Source organism: Streptopelia decaocto, assembly GCF_964273445.1.
Source record: "Streptopelia decaocto genome assembly, chromosome: 7".
Taxonomy (NCBI): Eukaryota; Metazoa; Chordata; class Aves; order Columbiformes; family Columbidae; genus Streptopelia; species Streptopelia decaocto.
Window position 1 is genome coordinate 40370668 of NC_138661.1, and position 16423 is coordinate 40387090.

At 44.3% G+C, this 16423-nt stretch overlaps 1 protein-coding gene across 5 annotated transcripts in view; it reads right to left on the reverse strand.

The window, feature by feature from the left end:
* The window catches only part of MAPKBP1 (mitogen-activated protein kinase binding protein 1), a 104699-nt gene that overhangs the window by 57458 nt on the left and 30818 nt on the right, over positions 1 to 16423 (reverse strand). For 4 of the 5 annotated variants that reach the window (XM_082059347.1, XM_082059350.1, XM_082059346.1 and 1 more), the window contains exon 3: positions 15177 to 15268. In XM_082059347.1, coding sequence (XP_081915473.1) covers positions 15177 to 15268 — 92 coding nt within the window. Of the gene's footprint in view, positions 1 to 15176; positions 15269 to 16423 lie in introns of those variants that run through there. The other variant, XM_082059349.1, reaches the window with a different exon arrangement.

Below are 16423 nucleotides of genomic sequence, written 5' to 3' on the forward strand. Positions count from 1 at the left end.
ATCCAGTAACATCCACATCATACTCCTCCCAGTGAAGGGCTACAGAGGCCGAAGATTTACAGTGTTACCCTCCACTGACTGACTTTAAGATCCAGAAGAGTGTCCTGGTTTTGTTAAAAACAAGTTTCTCTTTCAGTGAATTTTGCCTGTCAGCTAAAGCCTTGATATTAACTGCATTTTCCTGGAGAACCAGACCCATGTTTTGGTAAACCTAGCAATGGAATGCAAACTTATTGATAAGCATGGATGGACATCTCGCGAGAGGGACAACAAGAAACCGGTGACCAAGAAACTGACCAACTGTGTATAACATTCTATTCACGTGAACACTTCATATAAAAGTGGGAGATCACGAGGATCTCGTCCCTTCTGCCTTTGCTTTTTCCCTTCTGCTTATGGCCGACACTAGGAGAGGACCTTGCTAGTCGTCCCTGCAAACTGAGGCCTAGTGACAGACTGAATCCAGCTCCGGTTGGCTGCAGAGTCTAACCCAGGACTCTGGGTGCCGGCTCTGCAGTTGCTGAGACTTTCAAGATTGGTTTTGTATATTTTGTATTATTTTCTCTATTCTTATTAGTAGCATTAGTAAAACATTGTTAATTTTTCCAACTCTCTTCTCTCTGTCCTTCTTTCCCTCCCGATCGCCTGTCCTGAGTGGGAAGGGGGGAGAGAGAGGGGCAAAAAGGGGGAAGTGGGGGGGGGGGGGGGAGAGGGGGTTAACAATACATCTGCCAGGGTTTTATTGTCACCCCGCAATCTTAACCCTCGACAAAGAGCAACATACAGGTGAGCCTAACACTCAGAAAAACATCTAGAAATGACGAAACGTGTTACAGTTTTAGTTGCATTATCACAACTACTGAGAATTTTTCTATATATAACTATTCTGATGCATTATTTTTTTGTGTGTTCTGGAATAATTAGTGGTGGAGTAAAATGATTCTTTAATTAGAGTGTTAAGAATTCAGTTATACTAACAATAAATTCTTGCCTTTTTTTTAATACACAAACACAGAGCCCTTATCTATAAGGGGAGTGCTTCCTTTTTGCCCATAAACAACACTGAGTGTAACAAGACCAAAGAGGAGTGCCTCAGGGAAAAGAAAATGCAGAGGTCTAGGAGAAAGGGAAGAAATGAAAGTCAAGTTGAAGAAAAAAGAAATAAAAAAAGTTTTAAAAACCTCAGGCAAATAGCAGTTCAGAGGGAAAGGCAAGAAAGAGATAAGGAGAAGCAAAAATTACAATATCAAATCTGCCATCAAGTGCTGAGCAAATCCAGCTCTCCAGCCCAACGGTGTAACAAGAGTAAATGGGAGCTCTCCCAAAAGGCACCATGCAAGGAGTATGCAGCTTCCTGCAGAGATTCACAGACCCAGCTGGGTTTACACAGGAATATCTGGCTCTGCACTTCAGGTCTGCACCGACTTCTCTGCAAGAGCAGTTCCCACCACAAAGCCTCAAAAGCTGAGTAAGTGTTTTCCTCTACAATCAAATCCCAAAGGAAAAACACATCCCACTTGCAAGCGATTGGCCAACACCTCTGCTTCCAGCAGCAAGTGCAGCCAGAGTATTCTTTCATTGTGCCTGTGCAGCTTGGGAGCAGGGAGAAATATCAGATCTATACATCAAACTGATCATATGGGGCAGACTAACATGAGAGCTCATGGCAAATGCCTCAGGGCTTTAATTGTTTTACCATGAGCAAGCAGTGCAGTCAATATTAAAGTGGCATCAATCAAAGGAGCAAAAAAAAGTAATACAATTCAACCCTCACCCCATTCGCATCTAATTAACCTCCAGAAAGAAGCACACTGAGGCATGTCTGTCTCCCAGCCTCCTCCCCACCACCATCTCCCTGAGGAGGATGGCCAGGGGCTGGGCAGGCCCCTCCAGTGCCCATTGACCTGTGGTTGATCTCTCGGGTGTTCCAGAGCAGACGCCAAAGCCCCCACTGTGGCAGGGAAACTGGAGCAGCATTTCCCCTTGAACGCTTCAGTAAGCGCATCTCTGTAAGATCATCAGAGACACAAAAAAAAACCCCAAACACACTTCTTCGAAAGCATGGAGTTAAAGAATCATCCGCTCAACCAGTCAGTTGTTTTCTCCTCCTCCAGGCATGGGCACAGCTCACAGGTGCCTGCGGCTTCAGGCTGCCAGGGCTTGCAAAAAGGTAATAAATCCTCTGCCAACCATGTCTATCTGGAGCCCTAAGAGGTCAGGCTGGCAGGTGCTGAAAGAAGGGGCAGGGGGGAGTCAGCTTCTCTCCACAGTGCCACAGACCTGGAGAAGCCCCCTGTGGCTCCCGGGCTCAAACATCCAGAGCTCTTGCCGGCTCCCTGCCCCAGCACCACCGCTGCACAGACCTTGCCAGACTGGCAAAATTCAATTCTGCCTATGTTAGCTTTTTAGGAGCCTTGTGATGGTTCTGGCTTTAATGGAAGATGAGCATTTACCTCTGCCTGTATCTCAGCATAATACTGAGAATTTTAAAGGCACTAAAATTTTTCCTCAGAGTAGCTAATGAACCAGCTGTCAACAGATCTGAAAAGACAGCTTTCCTGGAAAGAGAAGCAAACACAATAAAGCTCAGCTTTACTTTCCTCATATATATACATCTCTTGTCACAGAGAAACGTGGCCAGGTTAGAGTCCAAGACTAAGAAGCATTAGGTCAGCACTGTGAAAGTGGAGCAACTGACACCAAAGGCAAGGCAGTGGCTGGATCAGCTCTGTGGGCCCTTGACTACCAGTCAAAAGAACGAGGTTCGGGTGCAAAACAGGCCAGTGCACGTGCATGCACATTGCAAGGAATGGCTGCCAGCACCAGCCAGCAGGAAGGGCCATGTCCTACGCCTGGTTCCTAAGCAATAGTGAGGGCACTTCTGGGCATGCTTACAATAAACAAAATACACCACTTCTTGGCACTTCTTAGCTATGCCTAAAATGATGCTCTTTCACCTTCAACTTGTTGCCTTTCTGATCTGACTGAAACCTGAGACCATCTACAGTGCCAGATCCTCCAGGAAGAGGAAAATGATCCACTCCCTGTTGTTCACACCTGGTGACAGGGTATGTCCTTTGCACTGTATGCACTTCTTTTAAGTTAAACTCCATGATTTGTGTTGCGGTTGCCAGGAGACACAGTGCCTGTTTTGAGATTCTTAGAAAGGGTGGAGCTCAGCTGGGGAGACTGGTATCTCATTTTCATCCCAGACTTCACTATTCAGTCCCTGTTTCCCCCCCCCACCTCGTTCTTATGCAAGCACAGGACTTGGCTCAGGAACAAGTCATGTTGCTGCACCAAGGCGCTGGTTGCTAGGAGATGCAAGCACTGGAGAGACACAGAGCAGGTAGAAAAGAGAGCAGGTTGCTACCTGCAGGTACATGGCCTTTGGGGCGCTCCTGTTCTATGCCATCCTGCTCCTTTCTCAGGCAACGGGCAAACCCTGGGGGGTTGCAGAGCATCAGTCTGAGAAAATGCCTACATGTTCCAAAATAGCCAATGTGGTGTGAACTTCGCAACTGCTCCTCTTCCCTATTCCACTAGCGTGCAGTAGCTTTCCAAACCTGTGAAAGCTTCCCACTGCAGAGCTCTAACAGAGTGTTCAGCTCTGTTGTTAAATAAAGCAGACGTGCTTGTTCTCTCACTTCAATTTCTTTGCACATAAACTACAAGTGACCCTCACCATGGGAGTGCTTTTATTTTTTGCGCCAATCCCCCCTCTTCTTTTAAATAGCCACTTCCCTTTCGTTCACATGCTGGTTAATGAGATCAAGCACTAAGTAATAAATTAACCATCTACAAGGGATTATTTCTAGCTTGCCCCCCAATTTAAAAATCAAATGCAGCTGGTATAGTGAAAGTGTGAGGACAGTCCACATTTTTCTTAATAAGGCAGGTTAAAATCAGGTATGACCAATATAATCATTAAAACAGCAACTGCTGTAGCTATTCTGACAGGCATGATAACACGCTCATGTTGAGGGAACTGGAATATTTGCCCTGGATCTAGGATGGAAGAAGTAACAAGCACATGTAGTTCTCCTTAATATGGTTTGTCAGGCAATCCAACCAGCAGAAAACCCCCAGGACTCCTCCAAGAAGCTCTACCCTTCCCTGCACACAGCCTCAGGAATCCAGCACAGGGAAGCTTCGAGGGCAGTTAAGTGCATTTTCTTTGTCACAAGAATTTTCATTGCAGCCTTGCAAAGATAAAAGCATTCCCATTTCCCTGCTCTTGCTTTCTTCATCACTAACATTTTTGGCAACAGCAAGAATCCACACTCTAACATAAACTTTCTTGAGGGCTCAGCTAACACTCCTGGCCTCCCAACACACAGTGCACAGCCAGTGCCTGGACCTGCCACACCAGCTGTGTGAGGCAGCGTGGGACTGAAGCTACCTAACTAGACCTGACCTACCCACACCGCCAAACTTTATTTACGGCTCACTCCCAGTGCTGTAGTATCACACACAGGGAAATAAAAAACCCTCTCCAGGATTTCCATCATGGGAGGTAAGAGCACACTGACACTGCCTGCACGCACACTGCAGGCAGGAGCCTTCCTTGGTCCAGAATAAGGGTCCTGCTATTCATTCTTACACTGAAAACTATCCTCCCCAACTTTGTTGTCAGTTAAGTGCAAAAATGGCTTATACTTAATTGTGTGCCATGCTGTGGTACTGAAGAGTCAGAGTTCAAAGGCATATAGAATAGAAGAGGGGTGGAACAAGAAAAGCTGTTACTTAGTACTTTTAAGTAATCTAAGAAATTGCTCTTATGTTAAAAAAAAAAAAAAAAAGCAAAATGCACAACTGAGGAGATGTCTGTGCAGAGCTTCCTTCTACAAAACCATTCTGAGAGCATTTCTTTCCACCACTGCCCCATTCTGCTCTCCTCTTTCTGTCAAGAACTAAGTTTGCTCAGCGCTGGGAGCAGGTACAAAGGAGGAGGCAGAGGAGTAGGCAGCATCTGGAATTCCTTGCCTGAATCACATCTTCACCTTTCTGTGCATATACCTACCACAACATCCCCTGAGCCCATGTTCCACGCATGGAACCAGCTATGGGACGTTCAGCAGGAGCAGCACAATGAAGAGGCTCTTAAGAAGCAGCACAACATGTCTTTGTGGAGTCTACTGCCTTGAGGGCTGGCTAGTATGTGGTGTTGGGAGAAGAGTGTGCAAATTAGCAAGGGTAAAGATTGCTGTACAAGAAAGAACGCTTTAAATAATCTTTTTTTTTAATTTAAGTCACCTGTTTAATACCCAAATCCTATTACCTACAGCTCTATAATAGTGAAAATAGAAAACTGTTATTCTTATTTTTAGAAAGTGGTGCTACCTGGGAGAAGCAAAGTGATTTTTCTCTACCACCCAGTCCCACGGCAGACTAAAAATAGAGAAAAAAAGTCTCAGTTCTCCATGCCCTACAATACATTGCCCCTTCCCCACTTTTTTGAGAAAAGTCTTCCTGTCCTTCAGCCAAACTCTCAGTGTCATCCCAAACACAGAACAACATATAGAACAAATATAGAACAACATACTTCTAGTGAGACTCTACCTGGAGTCCTGTGTCCAGCTCCGGAGCCCTCAGCACAGGAAAGACATGGACCTGTTGGAGAGGGGCCAGAGGAGGCCACAGAAATGATAAGAGGGCTGGAACAGCTCTGCTGTGAGGACAGGCTGAGAGAGTTGGGGTTGTTCAGCCTGGAGAAAGCTCCAGGGAGACCTTCTTGTGGCCTTTCAGTACTTGAAGGGGGCTTATATGAATGATGGGACAGACATTTTAGCAGGGCCTCTTGCAATAGGACAAGGGGCAATGGTTTTAAATTAAAGTGGGGGAGATTTGGACTAGATAAAAGAAAGAAAATTTTTACAATGAGGGTGGTGAAACACTGGCCCAGGTTGCCCAGAGAGGTGGTGGATGCCCCATCCCCGGAGACATTCCAGGCCAGGCCGGCCGGGGCTCTGAGCAACCTGATCTAGTTGAAGATGTCCCTCCTCATTGTAGGGGGGTTGGACCAGATGACCTTTAAAGGTTCCTTCCAACCCAAACTATTCTATGATTTTCCTGCCCCAGTGCTGTAATTTTGAAGGTGGGAAGGAAGAATAGAGTTACCAGCTCATCTCTGAACTGAACCCAGTTTTCTGCTCAACTCAAAGCAAGGTTGCTCATGTCCCAAGGTGATGTTCTCAGACAATTTATTCTGGGAAAAGGCACCCGATCCCACTCATACACTCCCTGTCTCCACAGAATTCCTGGTGAACCGAATTTGTGAAACGTTTCCCAAAATGCTTCACTGCAATTGCACCATTCCCTTGAAAAACTCTCAATTCAATCTAAATGTCAAAACCCACCTGGCAATCTAAACAGGTCAAGGTTTTCTGTTGTGTTTTTCAGAGGTTTGTTTGGGGTTTTTTTTTTGTTTGTTTTTTTGTTGTTGTTTTGTTGTTGTTGTTTGCTCTTTTTTTTTTAAACAGCAGCAAACTCTGCTACCAAGGGTCACCCAATTTCAACTTTGATACAACCCTGAGCCTAGACAGCAGGTCCTGCCCATCAACAGGATGGGTCCTCCCATGGGAGAGGCTGCAAAAGGAAGCACAGGCTGCTCTGTGCTTGGGGGGTTCTCTACTAGCAACAGAGGGATGCAGCTGCACACTCCTATGCTGAGCACAGCTGCAGAGTCCGGCCCTTTCCTGGTGCCAGACAGAAAGGAGGAAGCACAGAGCCATGGATGAGCACAGGCTCGTCCCAGATAGGATGGGGTGTACAAAGGAAGCACTTTGGGAGAAGGGGCTCATATCAGATGGCTTCTGCAGAAAGACAGGGGATAAACAAGCCCGTTGGTACCTGGAGGATTGAGGGCGGATGCCATATCAGACCTACTCCTGCTGCCAGATCCTCAAATAGTAACTGTGGGACAAAGTGTCACATTTCATCTGTATTTCTCTCAAGGCTGTAGCAGCTGGCTACAGAAGAGCAACCCACCCCCTTGTAACCTGAAGGCTGGATTAACATATGGCACTCTGGAGACGTAACCAGAAGCTGTGTGTACATCAAAACAACAGCTCTACGTATAACAAGATGGCAGCTTGTCTTAAAGGGAGCTGGCAACACCAAAAGTCAGCACTGCCTGGACTATTTTTTCAATACCAAGTGAGACACAAGGTCCAATGTCACACAGGGTCTATAGTCCAGCACCCCACAAGATTCCCGCTGTCCGCCACAAGAGCTTCAACTCACTCCACTCCTGACAAAGATGGCATTAACCACCTCCTCAGGCAGCAGCTGAGCTCTTGGAGTCAAGGGCTCACACTCCCAGCCCCTTCCCTCCAGCAGTCTCACAGCACCCCAATGCTGCAGGCTTCAGGGCATGCAGCACAAATGGCAGCACTTTTGGCAGAGACTTAAAACACAGTCTCCTCCCTCTGTTTAGTAAGAAGCTTTTCTGTGCAGCTATTTTGAGGTTTTGTCCTATTTTTCTCCTTTTTCTGTTGGGCAGCGGGTTTGCTGCAGGTCTGGAGCTTTGCAGCTATCTCATTATTTAAGACTACCAAATATTACATCCTCAGTTGTTTGTCACAGGTATAATTTTAAATTAATTAGACATGACATCAAAAGCCCCCCCCACACACACACACGGGGGCTGGCTGATGGAAACTGCCTGGAAGTCAATTTGACAGGCTCAACTCCATTCTGCTAAGGATGGAGTTTGCCTGCAGCTCTAGGTGGTCACTAGTACCATTTCTTTTGCTTCTTCATCTCCTCTTCTGCCAAACCAAGTGAGATTACAACTAAACTGGATCAATACACATCCATTCAGCAAACAACTCTATGTTTTAGGTGCAGTCTTATTAGAGACATATGGATGCAACATGGAAGAGACTCCAGCACTCACAAAAAAAGGGAACCAAGCAAAAGACAACATAGAAATTCTTGCCTAGCTCTACAGGCATGTGGAAACAGCTCAGACCAGTAAGATATCACCTACTCCACTAGACAGGGTCTCTTCTGTCTGAAGTGCAATGATGCGAGTTGAGGACTGGACCCAGCTGCTACCTAGATGGGAAAAGGGCAATTGCTCCAGCACTGCAGAATTATTACCTGTGAATCTCACAGGTGAACAACAAGAGAGCAGGGGAGAGGCCATAGCCCCTGTAAACCCACCTCTGCAAAATAAAACATCAAAGTAATGATTCTTTGGCCTGAGAATAAAGCACTCTTGCAGAGGGGATCTCCATTCTTTTGTCCCAAGTGCAAAGAGTTGCTCACTTGCCAGAAACTAAGACTGCATTAGCCTTCCTCAGCCCACCCTCCCTGACTAATCTACGCTAATAAAAACAAGGAGTACAAGGAAGTATTTTACGTTTCAGGTCTTCATGTCTCAGTGCAGATATGTTCCCTTCCCTCCAGAGTATTTAAAATGGAGAGATTAAGAGTTAAACAAAGTATCCTTGCTTCTTTCTGAAAGTTCTGCTATTGCCAAGGAAAGGAAAGGGAAGGGAAGGAAGGGTTTGGTTACTTTTCATCATCTTTTTGGACACTTTCAGAACACTGAAACCTGGAGTTGTTCCCTCTTGGCACAGAAAAATTGGTTTGGTTTGGTTGTAATAGCCCAACTCAAACCCAGCTCTTCAATGCAAATTGTGTTTAACAATCTCAATGAAGCGGATTTTCTTATCTTCCTTTCCGGGTTCAACACCACAGTTGTGCCAGCTAGAAAATCTTCCCCCCAGATGGCAGGTACAAGCACAGTAGGCTCACAAAAGAAACACGTTAAGAGTCCAGAATCCTGGGATACAGGGAGAGTAAAGACATCTAAGTCTTGAAAGGCAACTGTCCCATTTTAAAGAGGATAAAGCAAGCTGCCTCTGGTGTGACCAAAGATGCTGAAATTTGCTTTGAACCACAGATGAGAAATTATCTTCATTTTAAGGTAGGTTTCTGTAGTCTTTACAACACTACAGAATTCTCCTTTAGAAAAAGAACATACAAAGTTGGCCCAAAAATTCTCCTTCAGAAGTTTAGGTCAAATAAAATAGAAGGAGCCAGTACCCACAGTACTAGATCTATCTACTGGCAACCCAGGAGTTCAAGTATTTCAGTGTCCCTGTTGTACCCATTGAAATTGCATTTGGGATACAGTTCAACAGCTGTAGGGAAAAATTAATTAAGAACTGTACCCACACAGAGCAGCAGAGCTTTGCACAAACTGCACATATATCAAAAGGTACACTGGGTCTATAAATAAGTCAATTCCTTCTGTGTACCTACATCTTTCTAAAGGCAACCACCTTTGTGGCATCCAAGCAAAGTGATCAATTAGGTAAGGAAAATATGCTCTGAAATAAGGCAAGAATACTTGTAATCTTACAAATTAGGATTTTGTTGTCCATGTAGCCACCAATTCTAACCTAGCCACAACGGTTGTAACTCTTGACAGAACAGTGCTTTGCCTTGTTCACCAGCAGTCATCTACTAGATCTGCCTCTCACAATTCATTCCTGTACCCCACTGACCAAAGCCTTCCACTTTAAAGAGGAAACAAAGAGCAAGGCAACATTGTGTCTGGTAAAGTTATGCAATGTTTATCCTAAATGTTATTCTTCCATTGTAGGCCATATGCAGCTTAAAGTAAAGGGAAATTGTTCTAAGATTATAATTTATTATGTTGTGCAGTAATCTATCTATATAATGATGGAAAATTATGATTAAAATTTTCCAAAAGACTCCACATGTGGATGGCTGGAAACCACTTAGCCTTACAGCCTATCTACCAGAACTGGAAAGAGGTATTTGGGAGCAAACCAACAACCACTTCTGGAAAAGAAAAATCCTCGCTCTTTCAGCTTCCTGTGGGATTTATCACTCAATTATGTGAGACAGGTCAACACGTGCTGAGCAGACTCCTGGCTGGATTAAAACCAATTCCCTCACTTCCCGCCGTGTTTCTCCCCTTCCTGCCTCCACTGTGACACAGACTGTGGTCACTGGCCTGTTGGTGCAGGACCTGACATTTCCCTCCCTGGGCCGGTGGACAGCAAGCCAGGAGGGGAATGACTCAGAAGAGCTGACAGAGTTAAGAGGCTTCTACTCAGTACTGCAAATCAACTGAGGAGTGAAACTGCGGGAGACAAAGTGAAACGAGGAGACTGTGGCTTGACTCTGCTGCAGTGCAGGTTGGCACACGAGTGGCTGCTGCGCTGACATCCAATGGGCACAGCTCAGGAGCAGTAAAATAAAATTTAACCCAGGCAGATGTGCAGTTTCCTGATTGTGAACACATTAGACCACTATTCAGTTCTGAATATTAGTTGTCCTATCTCAAAAAACCCTCAAGGTGATAGAGCTGAAGCAAGTACAAGTCTAGCTCTTCAACAAGATCTTGTGGCAAAAAACAGCAGGAAAAAAGACTTCATCTTATCTTTAATTATAGAATCATAGAATGTCCCGAACTGGAAGGGACCCACAAGGGTCATCGAGTTCAACTTCTGTCCCTGCATATGACAACTCCATTGTTCACACCATGTGTTTTTTCCTCATGTCCAACCTAAACCTCCCCTGGCACATATTCCTGCCATTCCCTTGGGTTCAGTCACTGGTCACTAAAGAGAAGAGTTTGGTGCCTGCCCCTCCTCCTCCCCTTGTGAGGAAGCTGTAGCTGCCATGAGGTCTCCTCTCAGTCTCCTCTTCTCCAGGCTGAACAAACCCAGTGACTTTAGCAGCTTCTCATACAGCTTCCCCTCCAAACCCTTCACCAACTTTGTAGCCTTCCTCTGGACACTCTCCAGCGGCTTTATATCCTTGTTATACTGTGGTGCCCAAAAGTGCACACAGTACTTAAGTATAGAAGACTGTATAGCTCCTTCTTTTATTGTCTCTCCCTTCCTATCTACAAACAAGAGTGATACATTCTGAAATAGCACAGAATATAGGGGCATCCAAATAATTTGTTCAGCAGATGCACTGTGCACACACAGAGCTAGCCAGAGGGCTGCGTCTGTACTGGCTACATTAATTTCTGAGAGAAACCCAAAGAAACTTATTTCGCTATGTCTCAGACAGGATTCACTATATTAAACCCATGTCTGCCTTCAGCAGGAGTTGCTGTATGTAAAGAGCTATGCAAGGATCTGAAGGCCAGGGGAAGAACATGCAAGCTGAGACTGATCAAATTACATTGGCTATGCATCAAATACCAATTTCCCTAGCAAGCAACGCTAATGTGAAAAACCCCTGACTTCAATCAGAATGGCTGGGAATCCATGAGCAGAGGTAGAGAGAGGCTTAAGCTGGTCAGAAAATAACAGAATAGTGTTTAAAAGACATTGCATGCTGACGAGCACAAAGCACTCCTTTGCTGCTCCTATGTAAGAAAGAGCACCGGCTGCTCCCTCAAGCAGGCAAGTGCCTCATGTGAAGACAAGGCTCCAAACCAGCTATCATGACCAACTGAGAGCCAAGGAAAAAAGAATAAAGAGAAGCAAAACGGATCAGTCAGTCAGTAAGACCAATCTACGAGGCCTAAAAAACAACAGCAAACACAACACCTAAACAGATAAGCTGACTCCAGCTATCTGAGCAGCTGGTCTAGAATTTAAATGGATAGACACTGCCCTCCCCTTGGTTTTATTTTTTTCCTTTTTTAATGCTAGTCATCCTCAGAGGATTTTCTTAGCTTTGTTTCCCTTGTTTCTAGGAAACAGAACCTCAACTAGCTACTGAAAAAAAAAAAAAAAAAAAAGAGAGAATAAACCAAAATGAGAGAAGGGCAGGGAAAAAGCAAAGAAGAAAAAAAAAATAAAGAAAAGGACAATAGAGCATCAGTCCTGTCACAAGAAGGAAAAAATTCAGTATATTTCTGTTCCACCTCACTCCTCCCACAAGATCAACTTCATTACTCACTGCGTAACCCTAACAGAGATCAAATTAAGCAACTTTGGGGTTATTTCACTTACCAACATAAGAACAGGTGAGTACTAGCAGCAGTTGTAAGACCTTTGGAGAGGATGTAATTTTCTCTCCTATGTTGTCTCCAAAGACAACAGTCTTATACGAAGGTGATGGCCTAGAATATCTGCAGTATTTCGTGTCTTTAGCCTTTATGGCAGACATGAAGAATCCTAGCAGAAAAAGCATGAAGAAAAAGCCTTCTATAACACAAGCATCCCACCAAAACAGTACTGGGGTCAGCAAAGCTGCTGTCACACACTGCCAGAGGAAAAGCCTCATTAGGGTCAAAGAAGAGACAGGATGAAAGGTTTAAAAGCCAGTGAAAAGGAAAGGCAATAATAACGTAACACTCAGCTCTTTGGCACCACTCTGGAGTTGGAATGAGCTTGGGATGCACTGGGAACTGCTTTTTTCATGAGATTCAGAAACTCCAGGAAAGAGAAAATTCAGAAAAGCAATCATATTAAAGAAAAAAAAAATTGAAAACTAGAGACCAGAGTTAAGATTCTGCTCAAGGAAGGCCAAACTTTCTCATGCACAAGTCTTCATTCACGTAGTTATTTGTATGCCTGGCACAGATGAAGTCAGGATGCCTGGAGCAACTGTTTTGATCTCAACCAAATGAATCTAGGTATGTTGAAAGTGTTCTTAGGAAAATACAGATTTGTTACGTAAATTCAGATTTTAGAGGTAGGACAGACTGGAGGAGCAAAGCATCTGCATGTCAGGATTGCAAAACCTCAGTACACAAGCAGAGGGCTGAGGAGATCACTGGAGTACCTGTAGCACAGCTGAAGATGACCAAGTTGCATGGCCAGGTCATGAACCAACTGTGCATGAGCCATATCCAGTCTGCTACATCAGCCTCATGTAAGAAGCTTTGGTGTCCAGTAAATTCAAACAAATAGGAACAAAAATAAATACAACAAAGCAAATGAACCAGAAATGCCAGGATTCTTGCAAATCACACAGGTGAGAGAAATTCACTGGAAATTAGGAAAAAAAAACAACCAACAACAATGACAAACTGAACTTCCAACCACTTAGTAAGGTCTGCACCAGCACCCCTCTCGTGTTTTGACTCCTTAATTAATGTTTTATTTGTTAGAGATCATCTTGACTGTGGAAAATCAGAGCAGCATCACAAAACAGGCCAACCATGGCACTGAAGCAGCAAGTCATATAAGCCATTCAGTTGTTACAACACACATCTGGAATATTCCATGCAGGCCATGAGATGCTACCACCAACAAGTAAGAACAGGAATTCCCCTGTAAGGCCCTAAGGAACCACATAACCTTTTAATTACCCAAAACAATTCCCAGGAGTACTCATGCTTGATTAAATCCATGTTACGCATGCACAAGCTCATCAGAGGACACCGCTATTAGCAAATTTAATTTATCTTTAGCTATGCAAGAACCCAAAACGGCTGTTCACTGCACTTGTTTTCTTCTCTCCTTGCCCTCTTCAAACATGAACACAGTGTCAGAAAAGATGCAGAGGAAGAGGCAACACACACTGGAATATATTTGCCTGGCTCTAAAGAGTTCAAGCGTAAAGGACACTGTCAAGTGCAGATGCAGACTGCAAATTATCTTCAGCTTAACCAATTGCCCACTGACAGAACAAGAGGCAATGGGCAGAAGTTAAAACAGAGGAAATTACATTTGAACACAAGCGGGGGGGACAGAGACCCCACTTTTCTTTTATTCTTTTTTTTCTCCTTTTTTTTTTTCTTTTTTTCTTTTTAAAGTGAAAGTAGTCAAACACTGGAACACGCTGCCCAGAGAGCTCCATCTTTGCACATATTCAAAAGCTGCCTGACCACGGTCCTGGGCAACCTGTTCTAGGTGACCCTGCTTGAGCAGTCGGTTGGCATAGATGATCTCAAGAGGTCCCTCCCAACCACAAAGATTGTGGGATTCTGTGCACTAGGGTATCAGCAGGAAGGACAACAATTTCTAGCCAGTTTTACTGACACCATCTCTCATTTTGGCCACAAACACAGAATCCTTAAGGTTGGCTAGCCTGTTTCTTGTACACTGGAAAATTCCATCTATAATTCTTGTGGAAGTTACTTTCTTCTAATTCCAGCTTTCATGTCTTAAGACTACGCCTATGCAGTGTCAGTTGGAGGTACTGCTCTTCATCTTCTCCTGTAGCTTGCTGAACAGCAAAATAAACGAGCTCAGAATAAAAGCCAAGCTCATACGGAATTCTACAACCCAGGCAGCTGGAGTATCCCCACATAGCACTACCTTAGGCAGTGAAGGTTTTTCATGAAGAGTGTCTCTTCTGCCTTCCCAATCAACTTCCACTACAGTACCATATCTTTTCATCTTCATCACAGAAATACCCCATCTTAGCAGCCATGCAAGGTAAAATATTTTTCCTCCCTAGCTTTTTCAAAATGCAATCTATTATGAGACCTCTACCTGCCTCTTTCACAGTCCCTCAGAAATTTTTCAGGGCCTATGTTCTTTCAAAGTCCCATTCCACAGACCAGCAACTCTGCCATGCTCTGCTCCTCCACAGGTACATGCCCTTTGGGTGAGCTCCACCTTCAGCGAGATCAGGATCTGTTCTCAGATGTCTATGTTTTGCTAAACATGCAACTCACAAAGCCACCTCTCCAACCCTCAGCTATCAACTTTCTCTAGGTAGCTCTTTGCTGTCCATCAAAGTCTCCTTCTGGATATCTCTATTTGGACTTAGCACACGGTTGAGATATGTATTGCACTCCAGAGAACTCACATGGAAGGGACTGGCAGCTTGAAGTCTGTCTCTGCATTTGGATGAGAAACGCGGTAGGTCATAAATTGCAGGGCTTATATAAGAAAGCCTTTGTCAATTCACTGAAAGCATCACCTGCTCCATTAGGTACTCACTGGTTTGAGCTTTGCATGGAGTTATGTGCAAGTTCACTACACTATAGAGTATAGTTAAAAAGCCCACAACTTAACATACAGTTTAGATACAGAAGAGGGAGAGCATTTCCATTAAAAGGGATCCTGTTAAAACTTGACAGGTAAAATGCAATCCCTCTCCCTTGCCACTTACGCTAATAGTGCAGAGTCTCATAATTCCCTGGTTTTAAAAGATAAAAGAGAGGTAAATAGCCTCCTTTTAGAGGACCATAGTGGAAATACTCTGAATCTTTATGTTGATACATCAGTGCTGGTTTATCTTAGCTTTGAAGAACACGGTTAGTGACTCACCCTGCTGGATAAGCAACGAGGCCAGTTCTCGGGTCGCAGGCTAATCCTCTGCCTCCCGACACAGTTATCCCCAACACCTTCTCCAAAGTCACCTAGTGCATATGAAAAAGAAAAAAAGAAGTATCATGAAATATGAGTGCAGTTCAAATGGACCCACCCACAGATGCTGATGGTCTGCTTCACAGTGGCACCGAGAAGAATCACAGCTCCTAGAAATTCACCAACAAGCAGTCAGGCACAGAAGCAACCCTATTCAGTTTTCAACATATGCACAGTAAAATACTGCTGGGGTACAGAGAAGGAGTTATCAATTGCTTTGTCTATTCCAGAGCCTTGCAAAGTATTGCAAGGACAGAGGATTGCAAGCAGCAGATAGTACTGGTGAGAAGCTGAGATGCATATTCACTGCCCAACGATTCTCATCTTCCCAACAAGAGCAGCTAACCACTTTCTCCAGAGCTCTTTCCCAAAAAAACATTTCCAGGTTGACCCATTACCTCCACCATCCATCACAGAAGGTTCAGGCTGGTCCCAGCCCTGTATTCCTAGGAACTAAATAGTCAATTTTTACCCACAGTGCTTGAACTGAAAACCACATCTAATGGACCAGGGCAGCCCTCCCCAGGAATCTCAAGTGACAGAATAGCTTACATGACTGGGTTCATAAGCCCGCATGCCAATGACCCATGCAAAAGACAGTAATCCAAAAATGTTTTCCTTCCCCTCCAAGCAAAGACCTCAACTATTTTTAGGAAAATAAATGCAACTAGGAAGAGCTACTCAGAAGATATGAAGATTCATAATCGGGCCTCTGCAGCAAGAAGACGGGAAAAGCAAAAACAAAAGGGGAAAGGAGAGGGACAGATGGACATGACACAACATTTTGGGGAGCACTCCCCATCACAGAAAGCATCAGAATTTAGCAATTAGACCTAAGCAAAAGGTTGCAGTGAGATTACACTGCACAAAATCTGGTTTGTGGCATGAAAGGATTCAACCTCTGAGCACAAACAATTTCTCAGCCCTGGAGTTGTTTTGACCGACACGAAAATATTCTCTTTCCTTTACATTCACACAGCTTGATTTCATTTATTATATATTTGATGCATACACTCCTCCTCAGCATTGCTGTCCCTGCCAAACTCATGGATTTTACTGGGTCACAGTCTTCTGTTTTTAATTATCATCATCTAAGTTATATTTGCTTAAGGCCTTAAGGGCATGGACGTGGCATAAGAAGTTACTAA